The sequence below is a fragment of the Symphalangus syndactylus genome, chromosome 9, assembly GCF_028878055.3.
Source record: "Symphalangus syndactylus isolate Jambi chromosome 9, NHGRI_mSymSyn1-v2.1_pri, whole genome shotgun sequence".
Taxonomy (NCBI): domain Eukaryota; kingdom Metazoa; phylum Chordata; class Mammalia; order Primates; family Hylobatidae; genus Symphalangus; species Symphalangus syndactylus.
The window spans coordinates 93,804,293-93,831,612 of record NC_072431.2 but is presented as its reverse complement, the minus strand read 5'-3'; the positions used below and the strand labels follow the sequence as shown (position 1 = coordinate 93,831,612).

At 40.0% G+C, this 27,320-nt stretch overlaps 1 protein-coding gene across 5 annotated transcripts in view; it reads right to left on the bottom strand.

The window, feature by feature from the left end:
- AOAH (acyloxyacyl hydrolase) overlaps positions 1 to 27,320 on the bottom strand; it is a 216,500-nt gene that overhangs the window by 134,102 nt on the left and 55,078 nt on the right. For all 5 annotated transcript variants that reach the window (XM_055293408.2, XM_055293407.2, XM_055293410.2 and 2 more), the window contains 2 exons: positions 19,957 to 20,023; positions 4,726 to 4,825 (listed from right to left, as the gene is read on the bottom strand). In XM_055293408.2, the coding sequence (XP_055149383.1) occupies positions 4,726 to 4,825; positions 19,957 to 20,023 (167 nt within the window). The remainder of the gene's footprint in view (positions 1 to 4,725; positions 4,826 to 19,956; positions 20,024 to 27,320) is intronic.

Here is a 27,320-nt window from a genome sequence, read left to right as displayed (position 1 = left end):
GCCCCACTGAAGCCAGATCTCTGTTGCTCTGCACTGCTTGCTTCTGCGCTGTGAGCTCCCTGCTACAGAGGGGCCATCCATCCTCTCCATCCCTGCAGCATGCATATCACAGGGGAGACTACTTGAATCACATCATTTATATTGTACTAGAGTCTGAAATGTGTGAAAAGCCAGACATAGAGGGTGCAGAGTCCTGCTTATGAGGAATTAGCTGGCCCAGGAGCAGTGGTTCCATTCAATGTGACAACACCTATGGAGTCTCAGTGAGGCAGAGAGCACAGTGAATGAGAATTTGGACTTTAAGAAAAACAGACCCTAGATAAATCCTCTTGTGTTCCTCACTAGCTGTATAGCCTGGGAAAATCCCTTAACTTCGCCAAGTCTCAAAATTCCTTAACTGTAAAATAAATATGGACCTAAGAGCACTGTTAAATGAGATCACCCATGTTAAGTGCAGCAGCTGGCAGGCCGTCAATAAATACCGACTTCTGCTATTTTCATTTTTATCCATATACCAAGGAAGTATGTGCCTGGCATGGTGGAGAGAACAAAGACAGACAGGCAAGATACAGGCCTGCCCGCCCCCATGTGCTTGCATCTTTACAAGATACAGTCCTGTGTGACTGCCTGCCTGTCTCTACCACTATCCTCTGAACTCCAGGAAGACAAATTCTGTCTTGTTTACCACTGTATACCCAGTGTCTATGAAACTAGTATCTTGATGTCTCTCTGCCACACCTTCCTCATCTATAAAGGGTGGACAACAATACCTATTCCATAAGATTAAATGCATGAATACACATAAAGCATTTAGAACAATATTAGCACATTATAAGTGCTCAAACAGTTATTTTACAATGATTATTCAAAGGAGAGTTAACATTTTGTTGGGACAGTTAGGAATTACTTTACAGAGAAGGTGACCATTGACATGAGCTTGAGGGATGGCATGGAGTTGATAAAGGTGGTCTGGGTAGAGAGAATGATGAAGATCCAAGGTGCAGGGTGGGAGGGTTGGGGATGGCTCCAGGGAGAGCCAGTCACTTGCTGCTCTCTGCAGCACAGGATTCACAAACCTAAGAGGGAAAGGCAAGTCTGGAAAGGCTTTTGGAAGGTCCTGAAAAGCTAAGTGAAAATTTGTACTTAGTTGTGTAGGCAACGTGGAGATCCCAAACTATGTTCAGGATCATAAGTATGCCCTGGGAAAATCAGTGAGGCTTTGACATGAGGAAAGTCAGAATTTCCATCAGGGATGCAAATGAGAAGCTAGTGGCACTTCACCCGTTCATTGCGTCAATACACATTTCCTTGGTTTGTGTGAGGCACCGTCCTAGACACTGGGTATACAGTGGTGAACAAGACAGAATTTGTCTTCCTGGAGTTCAGAGGATAGTGGTAGAGACAGGCAGGCAGTCACACAGGACTGTATCTTGTAAAGCGGCAAGTTCAAGAAAGGAACATACAGGAGCTATGATAAGAGGGCTATCTAATAGGACCCGCCTCCCTGAAGAAGTGACATGTAAGCTGAGCCATGAACAATGGGGAGGAATAATCCACCAAATGGAAGGACAGAGTGAGAAATTGCTTTCCAGGCAAAGGGTTGGGCTGGGATGGGAAGGTCATATTTTTCCTACAGCAAGGCATTTGTGGCGTCAATGTGGAAAAAAATGTATTAGAAAGAGGGAAAGAGCAGATTTGGTTGGACTCACTGGGACGGTAGAGCAGGAGCTACATCAAAAGATGATTGGGGGAATTCTACATGAAATGATGCTGTTCACCTAACACGGGATGAAGCTCACGGGTGGAAGAAGCCAGACACAAAGGAGCATATGCCGTGCGAGGCCTTTGATACGACATTCAAGGGTAGAGTTTCCTAAAAATCAACTAGCCGGTAGCGATAGACTTCAGAATAGTGGCTACTCTGGGGACTATTGACTAGGAGAGTCATGAGAATTCCTTCTGGAGGGCTGAACATTATCTACGTCTGCATTTGTGTCTTCACCCGCCCTTAGTAGGTAATGTAAGGTCAGCTGAGAGAAAGGCTGAGAGAGAGAGACCCAAGTTTAGACAAGCCTTTATTTAACTTGCCGGCTGCTCTACTACAGACAGAAGAGGCAGTCTTGAGCTTACAAAATGAGGGGTTTATATGGGGGAGAGAGACCCTGGGGTTGTATGTTGGTTAACTCTGCCACATATCACCTTGTGACGTTTATGGTACTGAAGGATGTAAGTAAAGTTTGTTTACGTTTTTTATGACTTTTTTTTGTGCGACCTTCCCCTGTGCAGTCTGGATGGTTTGTGATTGGGGTTTGCTTTATTGCAGCAAGGCCTAATAGGTAAAGTCTGCTGACTTCACCATGGCACCTAGATAAGGGCTTAAAAATGTAAAAGGCTTGGGGGAAGGGGAGGGGTGGCACAAAGAGGTTTGGTGGGGGGGTTGTTGGCAGTACCAAGAAGCTTTTTTGGGGCAGTTTGTCCCTAACAGGTAGGTAATTTCACCTGAGCATTCATACGTGCTACGTAGGAGTGATTTGCAAAATGATAAAAAGGTCTGCTATATACCACTGAAAAATAGATGCTCAAAATGTAATGTTAAGGGAACAAAGTAGGGTATAAAATTGTATATGCATTATCATAACTCTCAAATTCTCAATACAATAAAATCTGTTTGAAAAATTAAAAGGAAACACACATGTCGACATCGGTTGTTTCTGGTGGTAGGATTTCAGCTGACTGTTGTAAGAAGACACCCCGGGGGAGTTTCTGAAACATTGACACCACGTTAGAGCTCAACCAGTCTCTGAGTAGAACAACCAGGGTGTGAACCCAGTTCTGTTCTTTCCTCGGGAAGTGACTTTCAGGAAGTCACGTAACTTCTCTAACCCTCAGTTTCCTCCACTGTAAAAAGGAGTCGTAATGACACCTCCAACCTAGGCCTGCTTGGGAACAAAACAAGATCAAGTGTGAGCCTCTACACCAGCACTGGGCCCAAAGCGAGTGCCCAGTCAGTGTCAGTTACTACCATTCAGGGGAAGCTCAGAGGCAGAGGACAGTGAAGCTGTCCACGTGTACACCCACTGTCCCTCTTTTCTGGGTCATCTGCAGAGATGGAGGCTGGAGAGGGGGACCCGAGGCAGAGGGTGAAGGCCTAGAGCAGCCGTCACAGGAAAGTGAAGGGGGCTGTCCAGGGAGCAGTCACAGACTGCCCAGCAGCACTGAATGCTTGCTGGGGTAGAAGGTGGCGGTTCCCACGTGAAATCCTCCAATTCCCTTGCAGCCAAAGAGGCAGTCGAAATGTTACAGAGTTAAGAATTGAGAAGGGGGTCAGGGTGGGAAGGCAAGGACATGAAATTTCAGATGTAAACAATAGAGAGTATAAAAATAAAGAATGCCATTTTAAATGGGACAGTTTAAAGTTGAACTTTTTGTGACTATGTGTAGCTGTGGGTGGAATGTATACACGACATTATTATTTAAGGAAATCACAAACCTGTATCACTTGCATTTCTACACAGAGACCCATTTCTTCCTTGCAATATGAAACAGTAAATATTATGATATTATGATATAATAGTCACATGCTATTTGAAGACATGAAAAGTTTTTTTTTTTTTTTTTTTTAATTAAAGTTAACTAACTCTTCTGGGTACCAGTGGAGCCTGCAGCTCCTCAGGTGGAATTAGGGGAAATTTAATTGGCACTTAGTCAGAGACAGAGGAAGCATGAAATATACACGTTCCTCAGGTATTTGCATCTCTTACTTCCTGCTCAAGGAGACAGGCTTACGTATTTAATACTGTCCATCAGCAAAATCATGGTCATTGGTTAGGCCACAAAGCACTAAAATGAACTTCATTTTAACATGAATAAAAGGGAAGTTACAATTAAAATAGAAACCTGTTGTGTTATATCCAGAAAAACTACAATTCAAGAAAGTAGGCAAAGAATTTTTTTTCACAGAGCGCTCCTGAAAATTAATATTCTGTGGACTAACTGGATTCAATATTATCCTCTCATCTAGAGTGTGGGGAGGGAATTGTGTCAACATTTGCAGCCTCCACTCTGCAATCCAATGAAAACCTACACAAAATGATATAATGCACACAGGGTCCTCTGAACAGCTATAACTGAATAATAATGTTATCAATAATGATTATTTAGCAATCATGTTTATTAACACTTTAAAAACTGCATCAGTTATTGTGCTAAGCATTTTTTACATATTAGCTCACCTACTTCCCACAATAAACCAATTTGGGAGGTAGTTTATCATAACCCGTTTTATGAGTAAGAGCAATAAAGCTCAGAGTAGGGTGACCAACTGCCCAGGATTTCCCAGGATGTGGGGCTTTCAGTGCTCATGGCAGGAAAGTCCTGGGCAAACTGGCAGGAGTTGGTCACTCTATGAGAGTGACTTGCTTGATTTTTAAGTGACAGGGATTTAAACCTCTGCGTCTCTTTTATCAGATTTCCTATCTACTGGCAGGCCAGCTCAAAATTTACAGTCCACAATGGCTGAACAGCAAAGACATTCTTTCTAGCATGGGAGTAGGGATCTAGGCCAAAATGCAGGAATATTATTTCTTGTGCGGTAATTGAAAATGTCATCTTGTCTCTCCCTGTCCCCAAAACACTGAGCGAGTAAAAGCTAAGCCTCCCTTTCTAACATTTCCAAAGGCCTTGCATGTTCCTGGAAACAGATGTTCAGAGTGATTACACACTCACCTTGGGAAGAGGGTAGAGATGACACAATGGTTGGCCAGTGTTCTGTTTACAAAATTCCAGAGTGTGACATACCACATCAGCATTCATATCTGCGCTAAGCCTGGAGGGAAATGGGGCAAAACAAAGGCTATTCAGATCTCTCAGGCATTAGGAAATAGAAGCTACTGCAAAGAAAGGTAAATCCCCAGAATGGATTCTAATACCCTCAACTTCTTGCAGAGTGGCCTTTGAGCCCAGTCCCGGGGAGCTGCTGGATGGTAATGATTTCCTGCCACGTTGCTCTCTCCTGCATTTAGAATGAGGTCCTAAGGGCGAGGATGGGGCATGCACAGCACTGAGCTGCCAGTCAGCCTCTCACGCGAGCACTGGGATTCTTTTCAGGCAAAGCCACACATAAAACTGGGAAAGGAAAGGTGGGCAGGGATGTAATTTGATGGAAACAATATTTTGAAGTTTGGGCCTTTGAAACATATGGTGACCTTATAGTGAAAAATCATTTATGATATAGCCTTAAACACCTAACTTTATTTTCTTAGGCACAATCCAAATTATCTATTCTATTCCCTTATAAACATATTTCTTTCTTTCTTTTTCTTTTCTTTTTCTTTTTTTTTTTTCCTGTGGGAAGTCAGAGTTTGGTCAGGCCTCTGAGCCGAAGCTCGGCCATTATAACCCCTGTGACATGCACATATCCGTCCAGATGGCCTGCAGGAGCCAAGGAGTCTGGAGCAGCCAAAGAAAAACCACAAAGAAGTAAAACAGCCAGTTCCTGCCTTAACTGAGTAAAATTACAACATTTTACTATTGTGACTTGTCCCTGCCCTATCTTAGTTGATCAGTCGACTTTGTGACATTCTTCTTCTGGACAATAAGTCTTACGATCTCTCCACCATGTACATTGCAACCCTCTCCTCTGCTAACAATAGATAACTACCTTTTACTGTAATTTTCCATTACCTACTCAACTCCTATAAAGCAACCCCTTCCCTATCTCCCTTCGCTGACTCTTTTTTCGGACTCAGCCCACTTGCACCCAAGTGAACAAACAGCTTTATTGCTCACACAAAGCCTGTTTGGTGGTCTCTTCACACGGACGTGCTTGACATTATTATTACTCAAATCAGTCTCCCCAATTATTCGGGAACAGAGTTTTTTGTTTGTTTGTTTGTTTTTGTTTTTTTGAGACGGAGTCTTGTTCTGTTGCCCAGGCTGGAGTGCAGTGGAATGATCTCGGCTCACTGCAACCTCTGCCCCCTGGGTTCAAGTGATTTTTCTGCCTCAGCCTCCCCAGCAGCTGGGATTATAGGCACCCACCACTATGCTTGGCTACTTTTTGTATTTTTTAGTAGAGACACTGTGTTGGTCAGGCTGGTCTTGAACTCTTGACCTCAGGTGATATACCCACCTCGGCCTCCCAAAATGCTGGGATTATAGGTGTGAGCCACTGCACCAGGTCGGGCATATTTCTTATTCTTATGGAAGAAAGTACAATGTAACTGACTTGTTTGTTTCCCTAGGGATGCTATAAGGATAGTTCTCTTAAAACATTTAGTTTACATCTAGATTCGATGTATCTGGATTCCATGTTCATTTTTTCTTTCCCACTCCCAAAACTCTTCTTACCGAGAAAAATGAGTATAATTTTTCGAATGACATGAACAAGTATAAACTCTTATTACATTTTACAAGCAAATTATTGATTCAAACCACAAGTCAAACCAAGACAACAAAAACAAAAAAATCCAGCAACACAGGCTGGTAATACCCAGAGACCAATCTTTGTATTCTGCGTAGGGACAGTGATGGAGTCTAGAAGATACTTTCTTTGGGTTTCTTCCCAGCTCACATGACCACTTCACTGTCTCCCTTTGCCCATGGGCGCGGGCTCCTGGTAACTGTTTATATGCCATAGTTCGCAGCCAGTTGATTAGATCTCATTAAACTACTGTTTCAAGAAGGACCAATCTGATTCTTTCAAACATTTGGAATTGGTGTTAAAAATGTTTGGCTTCACCCTGGGCTACTCTCAGAATAAGAGAAGCTAGAGTGAGCTGGGATGGTGCTGTCGTAATTTCCTGGCATGTGGACTGAGTATCTGGAAAGCCCGTCTGCAGGATAGGTTCTGAGGGCAGAACCCAGAGGGCGTGCAGCGAGGAAGCCACAGGAGAGCACACTCCCTGGGTTCCTTTGGTTTACTGGTTCTATTTTCAGTCTCTTTCAGAGGCCTGGGTATTTTCCTGCCCTTTAGTCCCATGATCTGTGTGCCCTATGTTCTTATAATAAATCCACTCCAACCTCTCCCCACCCAACTATTATAACAACTACCTCTACAATCACTGCAATGACTAACACCTCTCTTCTCTCCCTGAGTCTCCTCCTCCTCCCCCTCTTTCCCTTTTATCTTGTGATTGAAAACAGTAACAGCTCACACATGGGCCAACCCTTGAGCACCCCTGGGTTAGCATCGGAGTGCATGGCGCCTTTTAATCCCTGGCCTGAATGTGAGTCACTGAATCTGCTTGCTCCCTGCACTCTCCTCTCTGCTTTCTTTCCCTGATGCCCATTTCACAGACTCAACTGGGTTTGGTCTGCTCCACCAAAGGAATTTTACACCTGGGCAGGCAGAATAACAAATGGAATTTAGAATGATAAAAAGCAAAGAAAACAAAACAGAAAAACACTCTTGATTTTCACTTTGTGAGTAAGCAGCAGTTGTAATGGTTGCTAAACATCAAAATATCCTTAAAAATCTCTAAAAATCCTATCTTGGGACCACTACACCTCCAAACACTGGGAGGGGCCTTGAGCATTTATTTCTACTGTGCACCCTCCGGTAGAAAGAACTACCCTGTGTTAATGAAGATGTATCTTAACGAAGCCTGTCACAGAAAGGGGGGGCCACCTTGGAAATCTCCAAATATTTTGAGGATAACCAATATGTGAAAACAGGCTGGAACCATGACCACACAAATTTCATTCCAGCTGAATGCGGCTAATGGTGTGGCTGGCAAGATGGCTTATCACCCTTTTGTGAGCACCTGATTTAAGAGGGAAATGCAGAGTTCATCATGAAAGTCACCTGCTTAGCCCCAGACCCCTTCAAGGTAAGTCAGGGGGTAAGACTGCAACTAAAAGTATCAAAGACATCATCCCTTTTAAGCAGTGAAGTAGGCTGCTTGTTGCAGATAAAGTCCATTACCAAACTAATGTCTACCAGGGGTCAGTAAATCAGGAGAGGGTGGCTGTTTTCACACATCTGTTCTCAACTGAATTGTTCATTTATTTAACTGATGACTGCTGTCTTTATGGGGGTCTGGTAGTTAGTGGACTCAAGAGTGATAAATAGGTCTCTGGTTAATCTTTGTTTTTAACCTAAGGCCAGTATCCCATCTGTGGCAATCCAGGACTAGCAGAGCCAACTCATCATGTGATATACAAGACCTATTCTCTTTTCCCTCCCTAATAGGGCACAACTTCAAGTAAGTGAACTTGAATGTGAGAGTGGAGATGTGGACCACTCAGAGAGTGAGGCTGGCCATCTCTGAGCTGGAGAGTAGAAGAGGGGAACAGGACATGTGGTGTCCCTCTAGGTCCTCTAAGATAGAGATTTATCATCAAAAAGACATAAAGTGACAAGTACTCCTTTGGATAAAAAGAGAAAATGCTGAACCCCATAAATCCACACAAATTTAAAACCACTAGAATGTGCAAGATGCATAAGAAGTGGCAGTATGGCATGCGTACTCTTGCTCAGCCTTGGGACAGAAGGCCTAGACTACGCCTCATTTGCTGAATCTTTAAGCAGTCTGCAAACTCATAGGAACCATTCCCACCTTTTCTCTTTCCTAGAGCAGCAAATAAAGCGAAGAGAGTCATATTTTTCATTTTTAAAAAGACTTTTTCTTTTGAGCAGTTTTAGGTTTACAGTGAAATTGAGAGGAAAGTACAGAGATATCCCATTGACCTCCTGCCCCCACACAGGCATAGGCTCCCCTATTATCATTATCTGCCACTAGTAATTTCTTAAAATTGATAAACCCGCATTGACACATTATTATCGTCCAAAGTGTTTAGTTCACCTTAAGGTTCATCCTTGGTGTTGTATACTCTGTGGGTTTGGACAAATGCATAATGACTTGTATTCACCATTATAGTATCATACAGATTAGATTACCACTGCCCTAAAAATGCTCTGTGTTATGCCTGTTTGTCTCTCTCTCCATCCTAACCCCTGGTAACCACGGATATCTTTGTAGTCTCCATAGTTTTGCCTTTTCCAGAATGTCATATAGTTGGAATCATACTGTATGTAGCCTTTTCAGATTGGTTTTTCTCACTTAGTAATATGCAACATATTCACATTTCATTGTGTGGTTGTACCACAATTTGTTTATATGATTGGACATTGTGGCTGCTTCCAGTCTTTGATGATTATGAATAATGCTACTATTCTTGTGCCAGTTTTTGTGTGGACATAAGTTTTCAATTCAATTGGGTAAATACCCAGTGGTATGAATCCTGGCTTGTATGGTGAGATTATATTTTGTTTCGTAAGAAACTATAATTTTTTTTCAGTTTTTTTTTTATTTTAGCCATTCTATGAACAGTGGTATCTCATTGTTTTAATTTGCAGTCCTCCAACAACATATAATGTTGAGCTTCTTTTCATAAGTTTATTTGTTATCTGTATATCTTTTTAAGTGAGGTGTCATTTAAGGTCTCTAATTTTAGGTTCATTTTTTTAAAATGGGTTGTTTGTTGTTAAGAGTTTTTTATGTGTCTATTTTGGATAACAGATCTTTATTAAATATATACTTTGCAAATAGTTTCCCTGAGTCTATTTATTTGTATTATGTAAAAAGTTATCACAAAACCCAAGGTCAACTAGATTTTCTCTTACACTTTTAGGAGTTTTGTGGTTTTGTTTTTAAAATTTATGTCTCTGATCCATTTTGAGTTCATTTTTGTGAAGGATGTAAGGTCTGTGTCTGGATTCATTTTTTTGCATGTAGATGTCCATTTGTGCCAACACCATCTGTTGAAATGACTATCTTTTTAAAAATCATATCGCCTTTGCTCCTTTGTCAAAGGTCAGTTTACTGTATTTATGTGGGTCTATTTCTGGGCTCTCTATTCTGTTCCATTGATTATTTGTCTATTCTTTCACCAATACCCCACTGTCTTGATTACTATAGCTTTGTAGTAAGCCTGAGTTCAAGTAGTATCAGTCCTCCAACTTTGTTCTTCTTCTTCAACATTGTGTTGACCATTCTTGATCTTTTGCCTCTACATATAAACTTTAGAATCAATGTGTCAATATCTATAACATAATTTGCTGGGCTTCAGATTGAGATTGCATTGAATCTACATGTGTTAGGCTGTTTTGCATTGCCATAAACAAATACTTGAGGCTGGGCAATTTATAAAGAAAAGAGGTTTACTTGGCTTACTGTTCTACAGGCTGTACAAGGATGGCTCCAGCATCTCCTTTGAGTGAGGCCTCAGGAAGCTTTCAATCATGGTGGAAGGAAAAAGGTGAGTGGGAAGTATCACATGAAGAATGAAGAGAGCAGGAGTGAGAGAGTGAGGGGGAAAGTACCACACTCTTTTAAACAAACAAATCTCACGTGAACTCAGAGTGCGAACTCACTCATTACCAAGGGGATGACACTAAACCCTTCATGAGGAATCTGCCCCTATTATCTAATACCTCCTACTAGGCCCTACCTCCAACATGAGAAGTCACATTTCAACATGAGATATGGAGGGGACAAACATCCAAACAACATCACTACAGATCAAATTGGGAAGAACTGACATCTTGACAATACTGATTCCCTCTATTCATGAACATGGAATGTCTTTTCATTTATCTAGTTATTTAATTTATTTCAATAAAATGTTGTAGTTTTCCTCATATAGATCTTGCACATATTTTGTTAGATTTACACGTAAGCATTTTATTTCTAGAGGTGATAATGTAAATGGTATCATGTATTTGATTTCAAATTCCACTTGTTCATTGTTGATATATAGGAAAGTGGTTCGCTTTGTATATTAACTTTGTGTCCTGCAACCTTGCTATAATTGCTTATTAGTTCTAGAATTTTTTTTTTTTTTTTTGCCGACTCTTTTGGATTTTCCACATAGACAATCATGTCACCTGAGAACAAAGTTAGTTTTATTTCTTTCTTCTCGATCAGTAGACTCTTTATTTCCTCTCCCTCTTATTGCATTAGCTTGGACTTTCAGTACGATGTTGAAAAGAGTGGTGAGAGAAGCATCCTTGCCTTGTTCCTCATCTTAGTGGGAAAGCTTCTAGTTCTCAGCATGAAGTGTGATGTTCATTGTAGTCTTTTTGTAGATATTCTTCATCCAGTTGAGAAAGTTTCTCTCTAGTTATTTCTAGTTTACCGAGATTGTTTTTAAATCACAAATGAGTACTGGATTTTGTTAAATGCTTTTTCTGTGTCTATTCATATAATCATGAGATTTTTCCTTTTGAGCCTGTTGATATGATGGATTACAATAACTGATTTTTGAATGACGAACCAGTCTCGTATATTTAGGATAAATCTCACTAGTTGTAGTGTATAATTCTTTTTATACATTTTTCATTTGATTTGCTAAATTTTGCTGAGGATTTTTTAATCTATATTCATGAGAGATAGTGGTCTGTAGTTTTCTTGTAATGTCTTTGTCTGGTTTTGGTATTAGGATAATACTGACCTCATAGAATGAGTTAGAAAGTATTCTTTTAGCTTCTATCTTCTGAAATAGATTATAGAGACTTGGTACACTTTCTTCCCCGAATATTTGGTAGAATCTACCAGTGAATCTATCAGGGCTTCGTGTTTTTTGTTTTGGAAGATTATTAAATATTGACCCAATATCTTTAATAGATATAGGCCTATTCAGATTGTCTATTTCTTCTTGTGTGTTTTGCCAGTTTGTGTTTTTCAAGGAATTGGCCCATTTTCTCTATATTATCAAATTTGTGGGCATAGAATTATTCATAATATTTGTTGATTATGTTTTTAATGTCTGTGGGATTTGTAGTGATGTCCTCTCTTTCAGTTCTGATATCAGTAGTTTGTGTTATCTCTCTTTTCCTTAGTTAGCCTGGCTAGAGGTTTATCAATTTTACTGATATTTTCAAAAAACCTAGCTTTTGGTTTAATTTTCTATTTCTGTATTAAATTTCTATTGATTTCCTGTGTTCAATTTCCTTGTTTTCTGCTCAAATTTTTATTATTTATCTTCTGTTTACTCTGGATTTACTTTGCTCTTCGTTTTCTAGTTTCTTAAGGTAGAAGCTTAGATGACTCATTTTAGGTTTTTCTTTTTTTTCTAATATAGTCATTCAATGCCACAAATTTCTCTCTAAGCACTGCTTTCACTTCATCACGTGAATTTTGATAACTTTTATTTTCAATTTTATTCAGTTCAAAATATCTTAAAATTTCTTTTGAGATTTCTTCTTAGGTTCATATGTTATTTTGAAGTGTTTAATCTCCATGTATTTTGTGATTTCTAGTTCTCTTTCTTTTACTGATTTCTAGTTTAATACCAATGTTGTCTGACAGTAGACATTATATAATTTCTATTCTGTTAAATTAAAATGTGTTTTATGTCTCAGAATGTAATGTATCTTGGTGAATGTTTCATGTGAACTTGAGAAGAATGTGTATTCTGCTGTTGTGGGATAAAACAGTCCTTAGATGTCAGTTATATCTGGTTGATTGATAGTGTTGTTGAGTTCAACTACAGTAGTCCCGCCTTATCTGAAGTTTTAATCTCCATGGTTTCAGTTGTTTGTGGTCAACTGTAGTCCAAAAGTATTAAATGAAAAACTCCAGAAACAACTCATAAATTTTAAATTGCATGCTGTTTTCAGTAGTGTGATGAAATCTTGCACCATCCCACTCCATCTCACCTGGGATGTGAATTGTTCCTTTGTTCAGCATGCCCATGCTGTATACACTACCTACTTGTTAGTCACTCAGTAGCCTTCTCAGTTATCTGATTGATTGTCACCATCTCACAGTGCTTATGTTCAAGTAACCCTTATTTTACTTGATAACAGCCCCAAGGCACAAGGGTACTGTGTCTAATTTATAAATTAAACTTTGTCATAGATATGGGTGTATAGGAAAAAAACATAGTATATATAGGATTTGGTAACTTTTATCCATGGTTTCAGGCATCCACTGGTGGTCTTGGAACATATTTCTCACAGATAAGGGAAGATTGCTATATGTCTTTACTGATTTTCTGTTGGCTGGATCTGTCTACTTCTGACAGAGGGATGTTGAAGTCTCCAACTACAATAATAGATTCATCTATTTATCCTTGCAGTTCTATCAGTTTTTGCCTCCCATATTTTGATGCTCTGTTTTTAGGTGCATACATATTAAGAATTTTTGTCTTATTGGAGAACTGACCACTTTATCATTATGTAACTTTTATCCCTTTATCCCTGATAACTTTCCTTGCTTTGCAGTATGTTCTGTTTCAGATTAATATGGCTACTCTTTCAAAATGTTGATGAATGCTAGCATGGTATAGCTTTCTCTAGCTCCTTTTAATCTATATTTATCTTTATATTTAAAGTGAGTTTCTTTTTTTTTTTTTTTTTTGAGACAGAGTCTCACTCTGTCGCCCAGGCTGGAGTGCAGTGGTGCAATCTCGGCTCACTGCAAGCTCCGCCTCCCAGGTTCATGCCATTCTCCTGCCGCAGCCTCCCGAGTAGCTGGGACTACAGGTGCCTGCCACTGCACCCGGCTAATTTTTTGTATTTTTAGTGGAGACGGGGTTTCACCGTGTTAGCCAGGATGGTCTCGATCTCCTGACCTCATGATCCGCCCGTCTCGGCCTCCCAAAGTGCTGGGATTACAGGCGTGAGCCACTGCGCCCGGCCTAAAGTGAGTTTCTTGTTAGCATATAATTGAGTCTAATTTTTTGATCCACTCTGACAATTTCTGTTTCTTAGTTGGTGCATTTAAACCATTGACAGTCAAAATGATTATTGATACAGTTAATGCCTACCGTATTTGTTACTGTTTTTTATTTGTTATCCTTGTTCTTTTTATTTTTGTTTTCTACTCTTTTTCATTTCTCCCCTGCTCCCTCACTCCTACCATCAGAAACATGAGAGGTTTTGTTTGTGTGTGTGTGTGTGTGTGTGTGTGTGTGTCTCTAATAACCACTGTGAGAAATTAGTTGAACTCCTGGAGGTAAAATTCACAAAACAGTGAGTGGGTACACCTCTATCACTTGGTTCCCCTGGAATTTTTAACACAGTCTTGTCTACATCTAGCTCCAGCAATTTGTCTATTACAGTACAGATTATCTTTCTTTAGTACTGGCTCCTGTGGCAATTTTTGCTCTGGAAAGTTGTGATTCTCTGTATCCACCTGTTTCTCCCCAGTTTTGGAGGCAGGAGCTTGCCCAATAATCCTACTTCTTTTGTTGTTTGTTTGTTTTTTTGGAGACAGAGCCTCCCTCTGTCACCCGGGCTGTAGTGCAATGGTGCTAGCTCAGCTCACTGCAACCTTCGCCTCCTGGGTTCAAGCGATTCTAATGCCTCAGGTTCTAGAGTAGCTGGGATTAGAGAGGTGCACCACCAACCCCAGCTAATTTTTGTATTTCTAGTAGAGACAGGGTTTCACTATGTTGGCCAAAGTGGTCTTAAACTCCTGGACTCAAGTGATCCACTTGCCTTGACCTCCCAAAGTGTTGGGATTACGGGCGTGAGCCACCACACCCAGCCCTGATCTTACTTCTCTTAAAGATCTATGAAGTATTGTTGGTTTTTCAGTTTGTTCAGCTTTTTAACCTGCTGTTAGAACAGAGTGGTGACTTTCAAATTTCATAATGTTGAACCTATCACATTTTCATTTACTTCCTTTTACTACCTTTACAGCTACAGAAGTGTATAGCGTGCAGCATGCAGGAAGGGGAGGGCTTCAACACTTTGGCATAGCCAGCTAATCGACTGCTCGAATTAGAATCATGGTAGAATTACAGTCGATGATGATGATCGTCATTATCATCATAAATCTAAAGAGGGGCAAGGATGACCAGACGGCAGAGTAACACAGCCTGTGGCAGGGTTAGGGGAATAGAGCCTTTTTCACTAGAAAGTGCTCATATTTAGACCTGTGACATTACTTTCAAAGGAGGTTTTATATATAAATTGTAGTCACAGAGATCCCCCAACAGAACTGAAAGATCTTCTTCATATAACAATAACTTTTTATCTTGTTTCTAGGTCACATCCTTTATAGTTTACTATGAATTTAATCATTTCTATAAATCTTGTAATTATCTTGTGAATAACAGAAGTATATTCCCCCCACCTTTTTTTTTTTTTTTTTTTTTAATGGAGTCACTCTCTATTGCCCAGGCTGGAGTGCAGTGGCATGATTTTGGCTCATTGCAACCTCCACCTCCTGGGTTCAAGCGATTCTTCTGCCTCAGCCTCCCGAGTAGCTGAGATTACAGGCACCCACCACCATGCCTGGCTAATTTTTATAGTTTTAGTAAAGACAAGGTTTCACCATGTTGGTTAGGCTGGTCTCAAACTCCTGACCTCAAGTGATCCACCCGCCTCGGCCTCCCAAAGTGCTGGGATTACAGGCATGAGTCACAGAGTGCAGTGGCTCTGCCTTGTATTTTTAATGCCTCTCCCAAAGCCATTAATTACATCTAAGGTATACCATAATTGTTGTCAATTCTGTTTTGCATTTTCTTCTTAAAACTGCTGTTAGTAGTTTATGACTGTCCTGATCTCAGAGCGCTCCTGGGCTTAGGATATAAGAATCTGTGATTGATATAGAGAGAAGCATAAATAGATACCAGAAAACAACACAGCCATACAGAGACCAGAGTCAGGCTTGCTACAGTAATGGAGAGAGCAGTGGCGGTCTGGGCCCCACAGAGGGGGACCCAGCTGTGGTCACTGGCTGGGATTGGGCTGCCCCCCGAAGTAGCTCCTCCCTGCATGACTCAGGTTCTTGGGGGAACCCCTGAGTTCTCCGGTATCCTTTTTTTTTTTTAACATCTTGTGGCTCTGCCTGTGGGAAGGAAATGTAATTGCTGCATAATTAGTCCATGAATTATTGAGAACTGAGCGGTGTGAAATAATGAGGAAGGATGCCCTTTGAGTTAGAAAATACATTTAATATTGGAAGACTGATATTCAACTAAAACTAAATCATGAGGTTGTCATTTTCAGGGTCTGCATCAATCTCGAGCTGTGTCTGGTGGCTTAAAACAAGCTGTATGAAGAACATGCCCAGTAAGGAAAAATTTCTATCAGCTCACAACCTAATACACATAGTGGGAAATTATGGACAAACAAAACACATGGTGGACAGAATCATGAAGGGGTGATCAGACATCTGTTGTTTATTCATTTATTACATCTGTGGTTCTTCAAAAGTGGCCCACCTCATGCTAGTGAGAATTAGTCTCTTTATTAGAAAGAAAAATGTGACTCAGGCTGGAGTGCAGTGGCATCATCTCAGCTCGCTGCAACCTCCGTCTCCAGGGTTCAAGCGATTCCCCTGCCTCAAGCTCCCGAGTAGCTGGGACTACAGGCGCACGCCACCACACCCGGCTAATTATTTTGTATTTAGTAGAGACAATGTTGGCCAGGATGGTCTCGATCTCCCGACCTCGTGATCCGCCCGCCTCGGCCTCCCAAACTGCTGAGATTACAGGCGTGAGCCACCACGCCTGGCTGCTGGTCCCATTCTTTGTCTGTACCTATGCCTTCTTGTCTCTTGTACAGTTCACATGCTGTACAGTTTGTATCTGCAGTGATGAGTACTGTGTCTGTCTGTCCTTTCTCTGCTGCTTGTGCTTCACTAGTTCTCACACTCACCACTCTATAGCCAGGTACAGAGGAGCAAGTTGTGTCTGAATTACCCCAGGCCACTTCTCGGTAACTCCCAGCACACTGCTCTTGGGAGCTGCTCTCTGGCACCCCCTTTTGGACACTTGCATGTACTGCCCCCTTTGAGTTCTGAGACTTTTCAGCTTGCTGATCTGGTTCCCTGATCTCGGCTCCTACTAGGTGTATAAATAGATTCATTGAATAGACGAAAAGAGTTTCTTTTTTTTCTGTCTTCATACTTTTAAAAAACTTTCTTCACAGCAGTCTGGTCACGGCTCATCTGTAATCATACTTTTTTAAAAAATTTATTAATTCATCAAACACTTATTGAAGACTTTCTATGTTTAAGTGTCGCATCTGTGCCTGGAGATAAAAAGCTCTCTCCTTTTCCCCCCAACCCTTCCTACCTCTTTTTCTTACTTTCTTTTGTACTTTCATAAACATATAGTCAGTATTTTGCTAAGTACCTGCAGATAGATGCAAAGATGAATAAAATGTAGTCCTGGCCCTCAAAAGGTTTTCCATCTAGTTAGCAACTTGGAAACGTAAATGGATAATTCAGTTACAAACAGCTGTGGTAAATGCCATGCTACAGGCTTGTACAGGCCATTAGGAAAATGTGTGTATGCTCATGAATGTACATGTCTGTATGAGTGTGGATGTGCTCATGTGCATGTGTGTGAATGTGTGTGTGCATGTGTGCATGTCTGTGTGTGTGCACATTTGTGTGTGTGTTTGTGTATGTGCCTGTTTGCCTGTGTGTGTGGGAGTGGGTTCATAAGATTTGTTTGGGGTAGAGGTAGGGGGTAGAGGCATTGGATGTGCCAAGCTGAGTGAACATCTCATACAAAGATCCTGAGGCAGAAACCTGGTGTGTGGGGAGACCACAAGTGGTTTGGAGTGCAATATGCTATGGAGTGGCAAGGGATGAGTCTAGAAATGCCCTCAGAAACCAGTTCCTAGGCCGGGCGCGGTGGCTCACGCTTGTAATCCCAGCACTTTGGGAGGCCGAGGCGGGCGGATCACGAGGTCAGGAGATCGAGACCACGGTGAAATCGCGTCTCTACTAAAAATACAAAAAAATTAGCCGGGCGTGGTGGCGGGCGCCTGTAGTCCCAGCTACTCGGAGAGGCTGAGGCAGGAGAATGGCATGAACCCGGGAGGTGGAGCTTGCAGTGAGCCGAGATTGCGCCACTGCACTCCAGCCTGGGCGACAGAGCCAGACTCTGTCTCAAAAAAAAAAAAAAAGAAGAAACCAGTTCCCGATGAACCTTGTGTATGGGGCTAGGAGTCCTACAGAGGATGTGAAGACTTCGAATAATTTTACGTTAAGGGAGTACCATAGTTAGGTTTGCATTAAAACATACTAGTCTAGCTATAATGTAGATTATGAAATTGCAGGGCAATGGGCAAGTTTGTAGGCCTGGAGTCCTGTTAGGAGGCAGTGGCAATAATAGTGGCACTAGCTAAGAATAAAGTGTCCCTGCCTTCCAAACACAGCCCAGGGGTTATGAAAAATTGTTTGCCATAACAGACCGAGATCGCTATTAAGAGAGGCAGGTGCACAGTACGACAGATCACTGATGACCTCCCTGCCTTTATGATTTTAAGTTCCTTCTTCTGTCTTTAAAATTTTGTGACTCTAGGCTACCCTGTTGTAGAGGGGGATGCTGTCCTGTGAACATCTCTGCTGTAAGGCTAATGGCCCCTTGAAGAGGAATCATGTAAGGATGTTCCTAGGAACCAACCCAAATGCCCATCAATGATAGACTGCATAAAGAAAATGTGGCACATATACACCATGGAATACTATGCAGCTGTAAAAAGGATGAGTGCATGTCCTTTGCAGGGACATGGATGAAGCTGGAAACCATCATTCTCAGCAAACTATCACAAGATCAGAAAACCAAACACCACATGTTCTCACTCATAAGTGAGAGTTGAACAATGCAAACACATGGACACAGGGAGGGGAACATCACACACCAGGGCCTGTCAGAGGGTTGGGGAAAAGGGAGGGAGAGCATTAGGACAAATATCTAATGAATGTGGGGCTTAAAACCCAGATAACGGTTGGTAGGTGCAGCAAACCACCATGGCACATGTATACCTGTGTAACAAACCTGCACATACAGCACATGTATCCCAGAACTTAAAGTTTAAAAAAAAGAGAATGTTCCTAGAAGCACTGTTCACAAGAGTTAAAACCAGAAAGCAATTAAACATGTAATTTATGTATAATAAATTATAAAATATAATAACATGTATTATATGATAATGAATGATTTATATTTGTATATTTTATACATAATGAAACTATAGAAAAACCTCCATAATTTTTTTTATAGAAAGCAGGAGAAGAATGAACATGGAATTTAGGACGATGCTCACTTGGGTGGGAAAAGCCTGAGAATAAAGGGGAGGGACCATAGGGGCAGAGAAAGTTATTGTCAAGGTCCTAGACTTTGTTTTGGGTGGTGGGTTCGGGAGCTTATTTCAGTATTCGAAGTAACTAAATAAGAATATAATAAGTAAGTGTAAGACAGCCGCGTGTGGATCATTGATAAGAGAGTGCCATGAACTGAGAAATAGGGCTTATTTGATTCAGTGCCCTGAGCTCAAAAAAGAAAAACGGTAGCCGGGCCTGGTGGCTCATGCCTGTAATCCCAGCACTTTGAGAGGCCAAGGTGGGCGGATCATGAGGTCAAGAGTTTGAGACTATCCTGGCCAACATGATGAAACTCCACCTCTACTAAGAATACAAAAATTAGCCGGTGTGGTGGCGCATGCCCGTAATCCCAGCCTCTTAGGCTAAGGCAGGAGAATTGCTTGAACCCGGGAGGCGGAGGTTGCAGTGAGCCAAGATCACACCACTGCACTCCAGCCTGGGCTACAGAGCAAGACTCTGTCTCAGGAAAAAAAAAAAAAAAAAAGGAAAAAAAAGAAAAACAGTAAAAGAAAAAGCAGACCGTGGTAATGAGAGGAGCAAGGGCTGGGAGTACGGAGGTGGAGAGAAGCCAGGAAACCAGCTAAGTGGGGAGAGGAGATGTGGCCTGGGAATCCAGGGAGGCGGAGAGGGCTCAGGAGAAAGGTTCAATCACCCAAATACAGGTTGCCACACTGTAATTCAAGGGGAGCCTTTGCGTAGAGCGATGAAGGATCCAAATCAGGTTCCAATTTTCCACTATTATTAGTGAGAGCTGGAATAACACCTTGAGCCCTGTCCAGTAAGTGCATCAAGCTGAACACAGAGCCTCCCACCTCCCAGTTTTCTTGTTCCTCCCATGTCCCAGCAATGGAATCAGAGTTATGTGTCATGGTATACTCACAGTTTTATGATGTCTGATCCAAACTTGTCGATGACTAAATAGCAGGTGGTTTTCAAGAACAGTTTTTCTAAAAAAAATAAAGAGGGAAATTGAATATATTTTTATTGCGACGAATTTAACACACCTTAATAATGATTATCTTTACTAGGAACTAAAGCTGAGTGATTAATTTATGATTAATTTGATTTAATTTTAAGGATTTGAAGGAAATGTTACAGCTAATGTATGCATTAAATATCACTTCTATCTCAGGTTTATGTGAATGTCACCTAACCGTCCAGATTAAAGACAATCAATCAATTTATTCTAAAAACACAGTTAAATGTTGGGTTTTCCTTTTCTTTCTTTCTTTCTTTTTTTTCTACAGGGAATATCTGAACGTTGGCTATGACCCCATTTGTTGAAGCTGAAAGAAATGAGACTTGCATTAAAGTCAATAATCTGAAACATAGCTCTGTTAGAAATGGTCTTTTCTGGTGTTTATTCAAAGGAAAATACTTCACTTGGGGTCCTTAGTTTTTGCTGTTGCTATCCCAGAGATAAAAGGAGATAACAGTTACAGGTGATCCTGCACTGCCACCTTCATCATAGGACACAGATACACTCCACACACATACACCTACTAACAACATAATCTCCCCCGACCTCCTATGAGAGCACATGAATGTTTTGTGAGTTCCTCTATCCACACAGTGAAACTTGTTAGCTCTTTGGTCCTGTTTCTCCAGCTTGTGAGTCTACTGTGGAGCCCTGGTAATTCAACTCAGGATCTTAGCAGAGTTAGGGACAGATCAGTTGTCCTGGAAAGAGCTAGAAAACCCTGACTGAGGAGTTTCTATCTATCTTGTTATTATGCATCTTACATAGGGGGGCCCAGGCCTTGCTGGATGATGGAGTGGTGAAACAAGATAAATATGGGAATGCTCCCTGGTAGTTCAATTTTGCTTAATGTTAAATAATGTGAAATATTATTTTTGTATTCAAATAGATATATTCTATGACTTTTTAGACAAAAAAGTACCAGACTTTAAATACACTGTGCTCGGCTGGGCGCAGTGGCTCACGCCTGTAATCCCAGCACTTTGGGAGGGCAAGGCGGGTGGATCACCTGAGGTCAGGAGTTTGAGAGCAGCCTGGCCAACATAGTGAAACCCCGTCTCTCCTAAAAATACAAAAAAAAATTAGCTGGGTGTAGTGGCAGGTGCTTGTAATCCCAGTTACTAGGGAGGCTGAGGCAGGAGAATCGCTTGAACCCAGGAGGCAGAGGTTGCAGTGAGCCAAGATCGCGCCATTGCACTCCAGCCTGGGCAACAAGAGTGAAACTCTGTCTCAAATAAATAAATAAATAAATAAATATTAAATAAATAAATAAATTGTGCTCTTCAAGTAGGCAATTAAAACTGTGTCCTCACATTATGAGTGACCTTAAATAAATAAAAAGGATTATAAGAGAATGCTATGAACAGGTGCATGGCAATAAATTAGGTAACTTAGATAAAATAACAAAATTCTTAGAAAGACGCATAATGCCCAAATGGACTCAAGAATAAATAGACAATTTTAAGAAACATATAACAGGTAAAGAGATTGAATTAGTAATTAAAAACTTCCCACAAAGGAAAGCCTAAAACCAGCTAGCTTCACCAGATAGGATTCACTGGCGAATCTACCAAAAAATTAAAGAATTAATAACAATTTATCAAGAACTCTTCCAAAAAATGGAAGCAGAGTGACCATTTCTTAACTTACTTATGAGGTTAATATTACCCTGTTACTAAAACCAGAATCCTTCCTCCGAAAGAATGTAGACCCGAATCTCTCATGAATATAACCACAAAGATCCTCAACAAAACACTAGCAAATAAGATCCAGCAATACAGAAATTATACACCACGATCAGGTGGGATTTATCCCAGGAATGCAAAATTGGTTTAACATCTGAAAATCAGTTAATGTATTATTCCCATACCAACAACATAAAAAAACCCATATGATTATCCAATATAGGCAGAAGATATTTGACAAAATATAACACTTCTTCATGATTTCATTAGGAATAAAAGGGAACGTCCTCAACCTAATAAATGTTATCTACAAAAAACCTGACAACTTACATGATATTTAGTGGTGAAAAATTAAATACTGTCCCCTCAGTATCAGGAAAATATAAGAATATCTGCATTCACTACTTTTATTCAACATTATAAGTTCTAGCCAGGAGAATTAGGCAAGAAAAAGAAATAAAAAGCATTCAGATTGGAAAGTAAAGACGTAAAACTATCTTGTAGCTGATAATGATCTTCTATGTAGAAAATCCTAAGGAATCTATTAAAAACTATAAGAATTAATAAATAAGTTCAGTAAGGTTGCAGGATACAAGATCAATATGCAAAACCAATTGTATTTCTATGTAGCAGAAGTGAGCAAATAAAAACTGAAATTAAGGAAAACAATTCCATTTACAGTGGCATCAAAAAGAACTAAATTCTTAGGAATAAACTTAACCAAAAAAAGTGCAAAATATATACTCTGAAAACTACATTGTTAAAAGAAATTAAAGGAGACCTAAATAAATGGAAAGACATTCCATATTCATGAATTGGCAGACTTAATATTAAGAGGGCAATTCTTCCCAAACTGATCCATAGATTCAATGCAGTCTCTACCAAAATCCTAGCTAACTTCTTTGCAGAAACTCAGCAGCAGATCCTAACATTCATACGAAAAGTCAAGCGACTCAGAACACCAAAACAATATTGAAAGATAAGAACAAAGTTGGAGGACTGACATTTCCCAATTTCAAAGCTAGACAGCTACTGTAATCAAGATAGCATGGTATTAACATAAAGACAGACATATGGATCGATGAAATAGAATCAATAGTTCAGAAACAAACCCTAACATTTAGTCAAATGATTTTCAGCAAAAGTGCAAAGACCATTTCATTGGAGGAATTTAACGAACGGTGCTGGGACAACTGGATAGCCACAGGCAAAAGAAAGAATTTGGACACTCACTTCACACCATATACAAAAATTAACTCAAAATGGGTCAAAGACCTAAATGTAAGAGCGAAAACCATAAAATTCCTACAAGAAAACATTGGAATAAATCTTAGTGACTTTGGGTTAGGCAATGTTTTCTTAGGTATGACACCAAAAGCACAAGCAGCAACAAAAAAAAAAAAACAGACAAACTTGACTTCATTAAAATAAAAATAAGTTTTGTGCTTCATAGAACACCAACAGAAAGTAAAAAGACAGCCCACAGAATGGGAGAAAATTTTTGCCAGTCATATATCAAATGACCTATCACAGTGCTAGAATATATAAAGGACTATTACAACTCAATAATAAAAAGACAAATAGTCCAATTAAAATGTGTACAAAGGATCTGAATAGATGGTTTTCCAGAGAAGATATACCAGTGTCCAAAAGCCACATGAAAAGATACTCAACATCATTAGCTACCAAGGAAATGCAATTCGAAGTCAAAATGAGATACAACTTCATATCCACTATAATGTGCTATAATAAAAGAGAGAATAATATGTGTTGGTGAGGATGTGGAGAAATCAGAAGCTTGTACAATGCTGATGGCAATGTAAACTGGTGCAGCCAGTTTGTAACCAGCCTACCAGCTCCTCAGACTGTTTAACATAGAGTTACTATGTGATCCAGCAATTCTACCATATATATATACAGATGTCCACACAGAAACATGTACACAAATTTTTATAGCAGCATTTTGCATAACAGCCAAGAAATGTAAACTGCTCAAATACCCATCAGCTAACAGATCAACAAACATGGTATGCCCATACAATGCAATATTATTCAGCCATAAAAAGTAATAAGGTTATAATACACGCTACAACATAGTGAATCTCTAAAACACTATGCTAAGAGAAAGAAATCAGTCACACAAGAGCAGATATTGTATGATTCCATTTATATCAAATGCCCAAAACAGGCAAAGTCATAGACACAGAAAGTAGATTAATGGTTGCTTAGGGCTGGAAAGAATGGGTGTTTGGGGGATTCTAAAAGGCATGTGGTTTCTGGTGTAATGAAAATGTTCTAAAATTGATTGTGGTGACTGATGAACACACAACTCTATGACTATATTGAAAGTCACTAAATTGTACACTTTAAATGAGTGAACTGTATAGTATGTGAATTGTAGTTTAATAAAAGTGTTTAAATACAGATTCCCTCTCCCTTGGGATCCTTTTTAGGGGTGCTACTGTGGAGGGGGTCAAGAAGCTCTGATGTCACAGTATACTCAGAGACTTGCATTTCATTCAGTACCAGCCCACTGGCTTCTGGCCTTGGAGAAATTACATCCCCTTTCTGGACTTCTATTTCCTCATCTGAAAAATGTGGGTGTAGGATTTGGTCCCTTTCACTATAGTGTCTGCTAAGTTTGGGGACTTTTGTAAGAGACTTTCCAAATTAAATGAAGGAGCTTTGGAAAAAAGTTAAAAGTGCTGCTAATGCAGAACTGACTTAGCCTAGAGCAGAGCAATTTAAAAACAGACATTAGGGTGTTCTTTGATAAACTTCTAATACTGGCTGAAAGGCAGAGAAAATTCATCTTCTTTCTGGTAAGATAAGCAGTGTGTGTGTGTGTGTGTGTGTGTGTGTGTGTGTGTGTGTGTGTCTTAGAATTCCGTTTAGCTCAAGTCAAAGCGAATGGCTGCAGGTTCCTCCCTCCCTGAGGAGGACCATTTGAAAAGTTTCCAGTAGAGTCTTCTGTGATTGTTAGCTTGAGAGGCCCCTGGAGCAATGGCTGATATGGGACATGAAATGCCCTCTGAGAGCGAAATTCTGAGATCAATACGTAAGGGTACAAAGCAGAAGTATGCAAAATCTCCAGAAAGAGCCAGCTATCCCCAGTCAGCCATGATCAGATGGTAACCTGATTGTTACTGATACACCTGAAGAAAAATTTGGCATTAACATATTGACAGCAACCTAGCTAAAGTAAAAATTATACTGTTAACTCTGCCTGTGACAAGGATCATACAAGAATATTTAATTTCTACAGATTAAAAGAGACTTGGAACAGCATAGAAAAAAGAAAATGTGGCTATTCCAAAGGACAAAAAAAGTTAAAATAAGACCAATTAAGCAGTTATCATACATTGGGTGTATACAGATGTATGTGTAAATAAAATGTAGGACATTCCAATTTGTAAGTTATCTTCATGTTTACCATCACTTCCTTTCTCGTAAGAATCTTTTCTAGTTCTAGATCCCTGAGGAATTGCCACACTGTCTTCCACAATGGAAGTTTAAATGTACCCTAGAACTTAAAGTATAATAAAAATATATAAAAAATAAAAACAAAAATAAATGTATTGAGACCTCAAAAACAAAAAGAATCTTTTGAGGGAGTAATTATTTTTATCCTCATTCTATAGACAAGAACATTAAGACTTAGAGAGCTTAAGATTACAAACATAGCAAGTGGTTCAGCTGAGATTAAAATATTTTACTCCAAAAAAGGCCTTGTTATTTGTAGTATACATTTCAAGGTGCTTAGGACATTTTATCTGATGCCTTATCTACCTCAAGTACAGCAGATATTGTTATACATTATTATATGTATAATATGTATACATTATTACATATGTATACATTATTATATACAAACTTGAAGCACAGCGTGACCAAGGGACCACATAATTTTTTTTTTGAGACGGAGTCTTGCTCTGTCACCAGGCTGGAGTGCAGTGGTGCAATCTCAGCTCACTGCAACCTCCACCTCCAGGGTTCAAGCGATTCTTCTGCGTCAGCCTCCCGAGTAGCTGGGACTATAGGCACATGCCACCACGCCCAGCTAATTTTTTTATTTTTAGTAGAGACGGGGTTTCACCATGTTGGCCAGAATGGTTGTGATCTCTTGACATTGTGATCCACCCGCCTTGGCCTCCTAAAGTGCTGGGATTACAGGCATGAGCCACCACGCCTGGCCAACCACACAATTTTATAAGTACATATTCTAGGATGCATTCAGACCTTCAGAACCTCCAGAGTAGGCACGAAGTGTCTTCTTCGTTTTAAGACTACATGAGTTTTTAACAATTATATTCCACAGAGATAAGATTTCTGCATAGGTGACCCAAGAAAGTGAAGTTATAGCAAGACTCTCAGGGCATATGATTCTGTTGACCCCTGACTAGTGGGAATGATTCCATTAATCATTTTCCATTAACAATTCTGAGATTCTTCCAAGGTGCTTCCTAATGAGAGCCAGAGGCAAAAGCAGTGGATGAAACTGAGGGTCGGAAATGCTTTGCACGATTAGAAAAAAATTGTCTTACAGGGCACAGGGAAAGGCAACATGACTTACTAAGAGATTATTCTCAAGAATGGTGCTTACGTGATTTCCCTGCTAAAGCTTTGTTTTTTGTACTTTTTAGCTTTGGAGGTGAAAGTAATACTTCACTGAAAGATAATTTAAAAATAATTGTGCGTTTATGTGCTTAATTTCATATCCTTCTATCCCCCATTCACCTGGCCTACCAGACAGAAGGCAATGCAATACTGGATCCCAGTAGGCACTGTGGGTCAGGCCTATTATGTCTTCTAGGAGAAATCCTTAGCTAGGAGAACATCTATCTTTGCCACCCCATACAACTCACATAACCATTCTGTTTCTGTGTCTTGTTTTTCTCATCCATAAAATGGAAGCGATACTGCCCATGGTGTCCTTTAACCTGAACTGAGTGTTCTATTTTCAGCTGGAGGTAAAACAAGAATTGATAAAATAACCCCCAATAACCTTCTTAATCCTTTAAAATTGCTCCAATTGAAAAGGGAACCCATCATTAAAAATCAAAATATCTATCTTGTTTCCCTTGGTGAAATACCAGTTTCCACTTCACCAGAATCTGACTTTCAGCCTCTCGCTTGATCTTACCATACTCTGACATTTCCTGTTCAAAGTCAGAAGAAGCTAAGATGGTACCTTGAACCAGCAATCTTGTTTTGGGTTGTTTTATATTTTGCTAGTATATTAAGAAGAGGGAATAATCTAGGAAATAGGATTTTTAGTCAGTCGTTCACCTTTGGACGATGCAACTTTGCAAAAAAAGAGAACATCTAACTTGAGGTTATACCTGCCAATGTTGTCTATCACACAGAAAGGCAACCAGTTAAAACAAGGCTTAATGATAACTGTGCCTGTTCTTCACTGTTTTCCTTCTGTAAAATGGTAATAATATTTTTCTTCTTCTTCTGTAACTCAGAGATGTGAAAATACAAAGTAAAGCTTATAACAAATTGTGAATGTTCGATAGAAGAATAAATAAATAAAATACAGAATTTATATGGTAAAGAAATATAGAGTAATTAAGA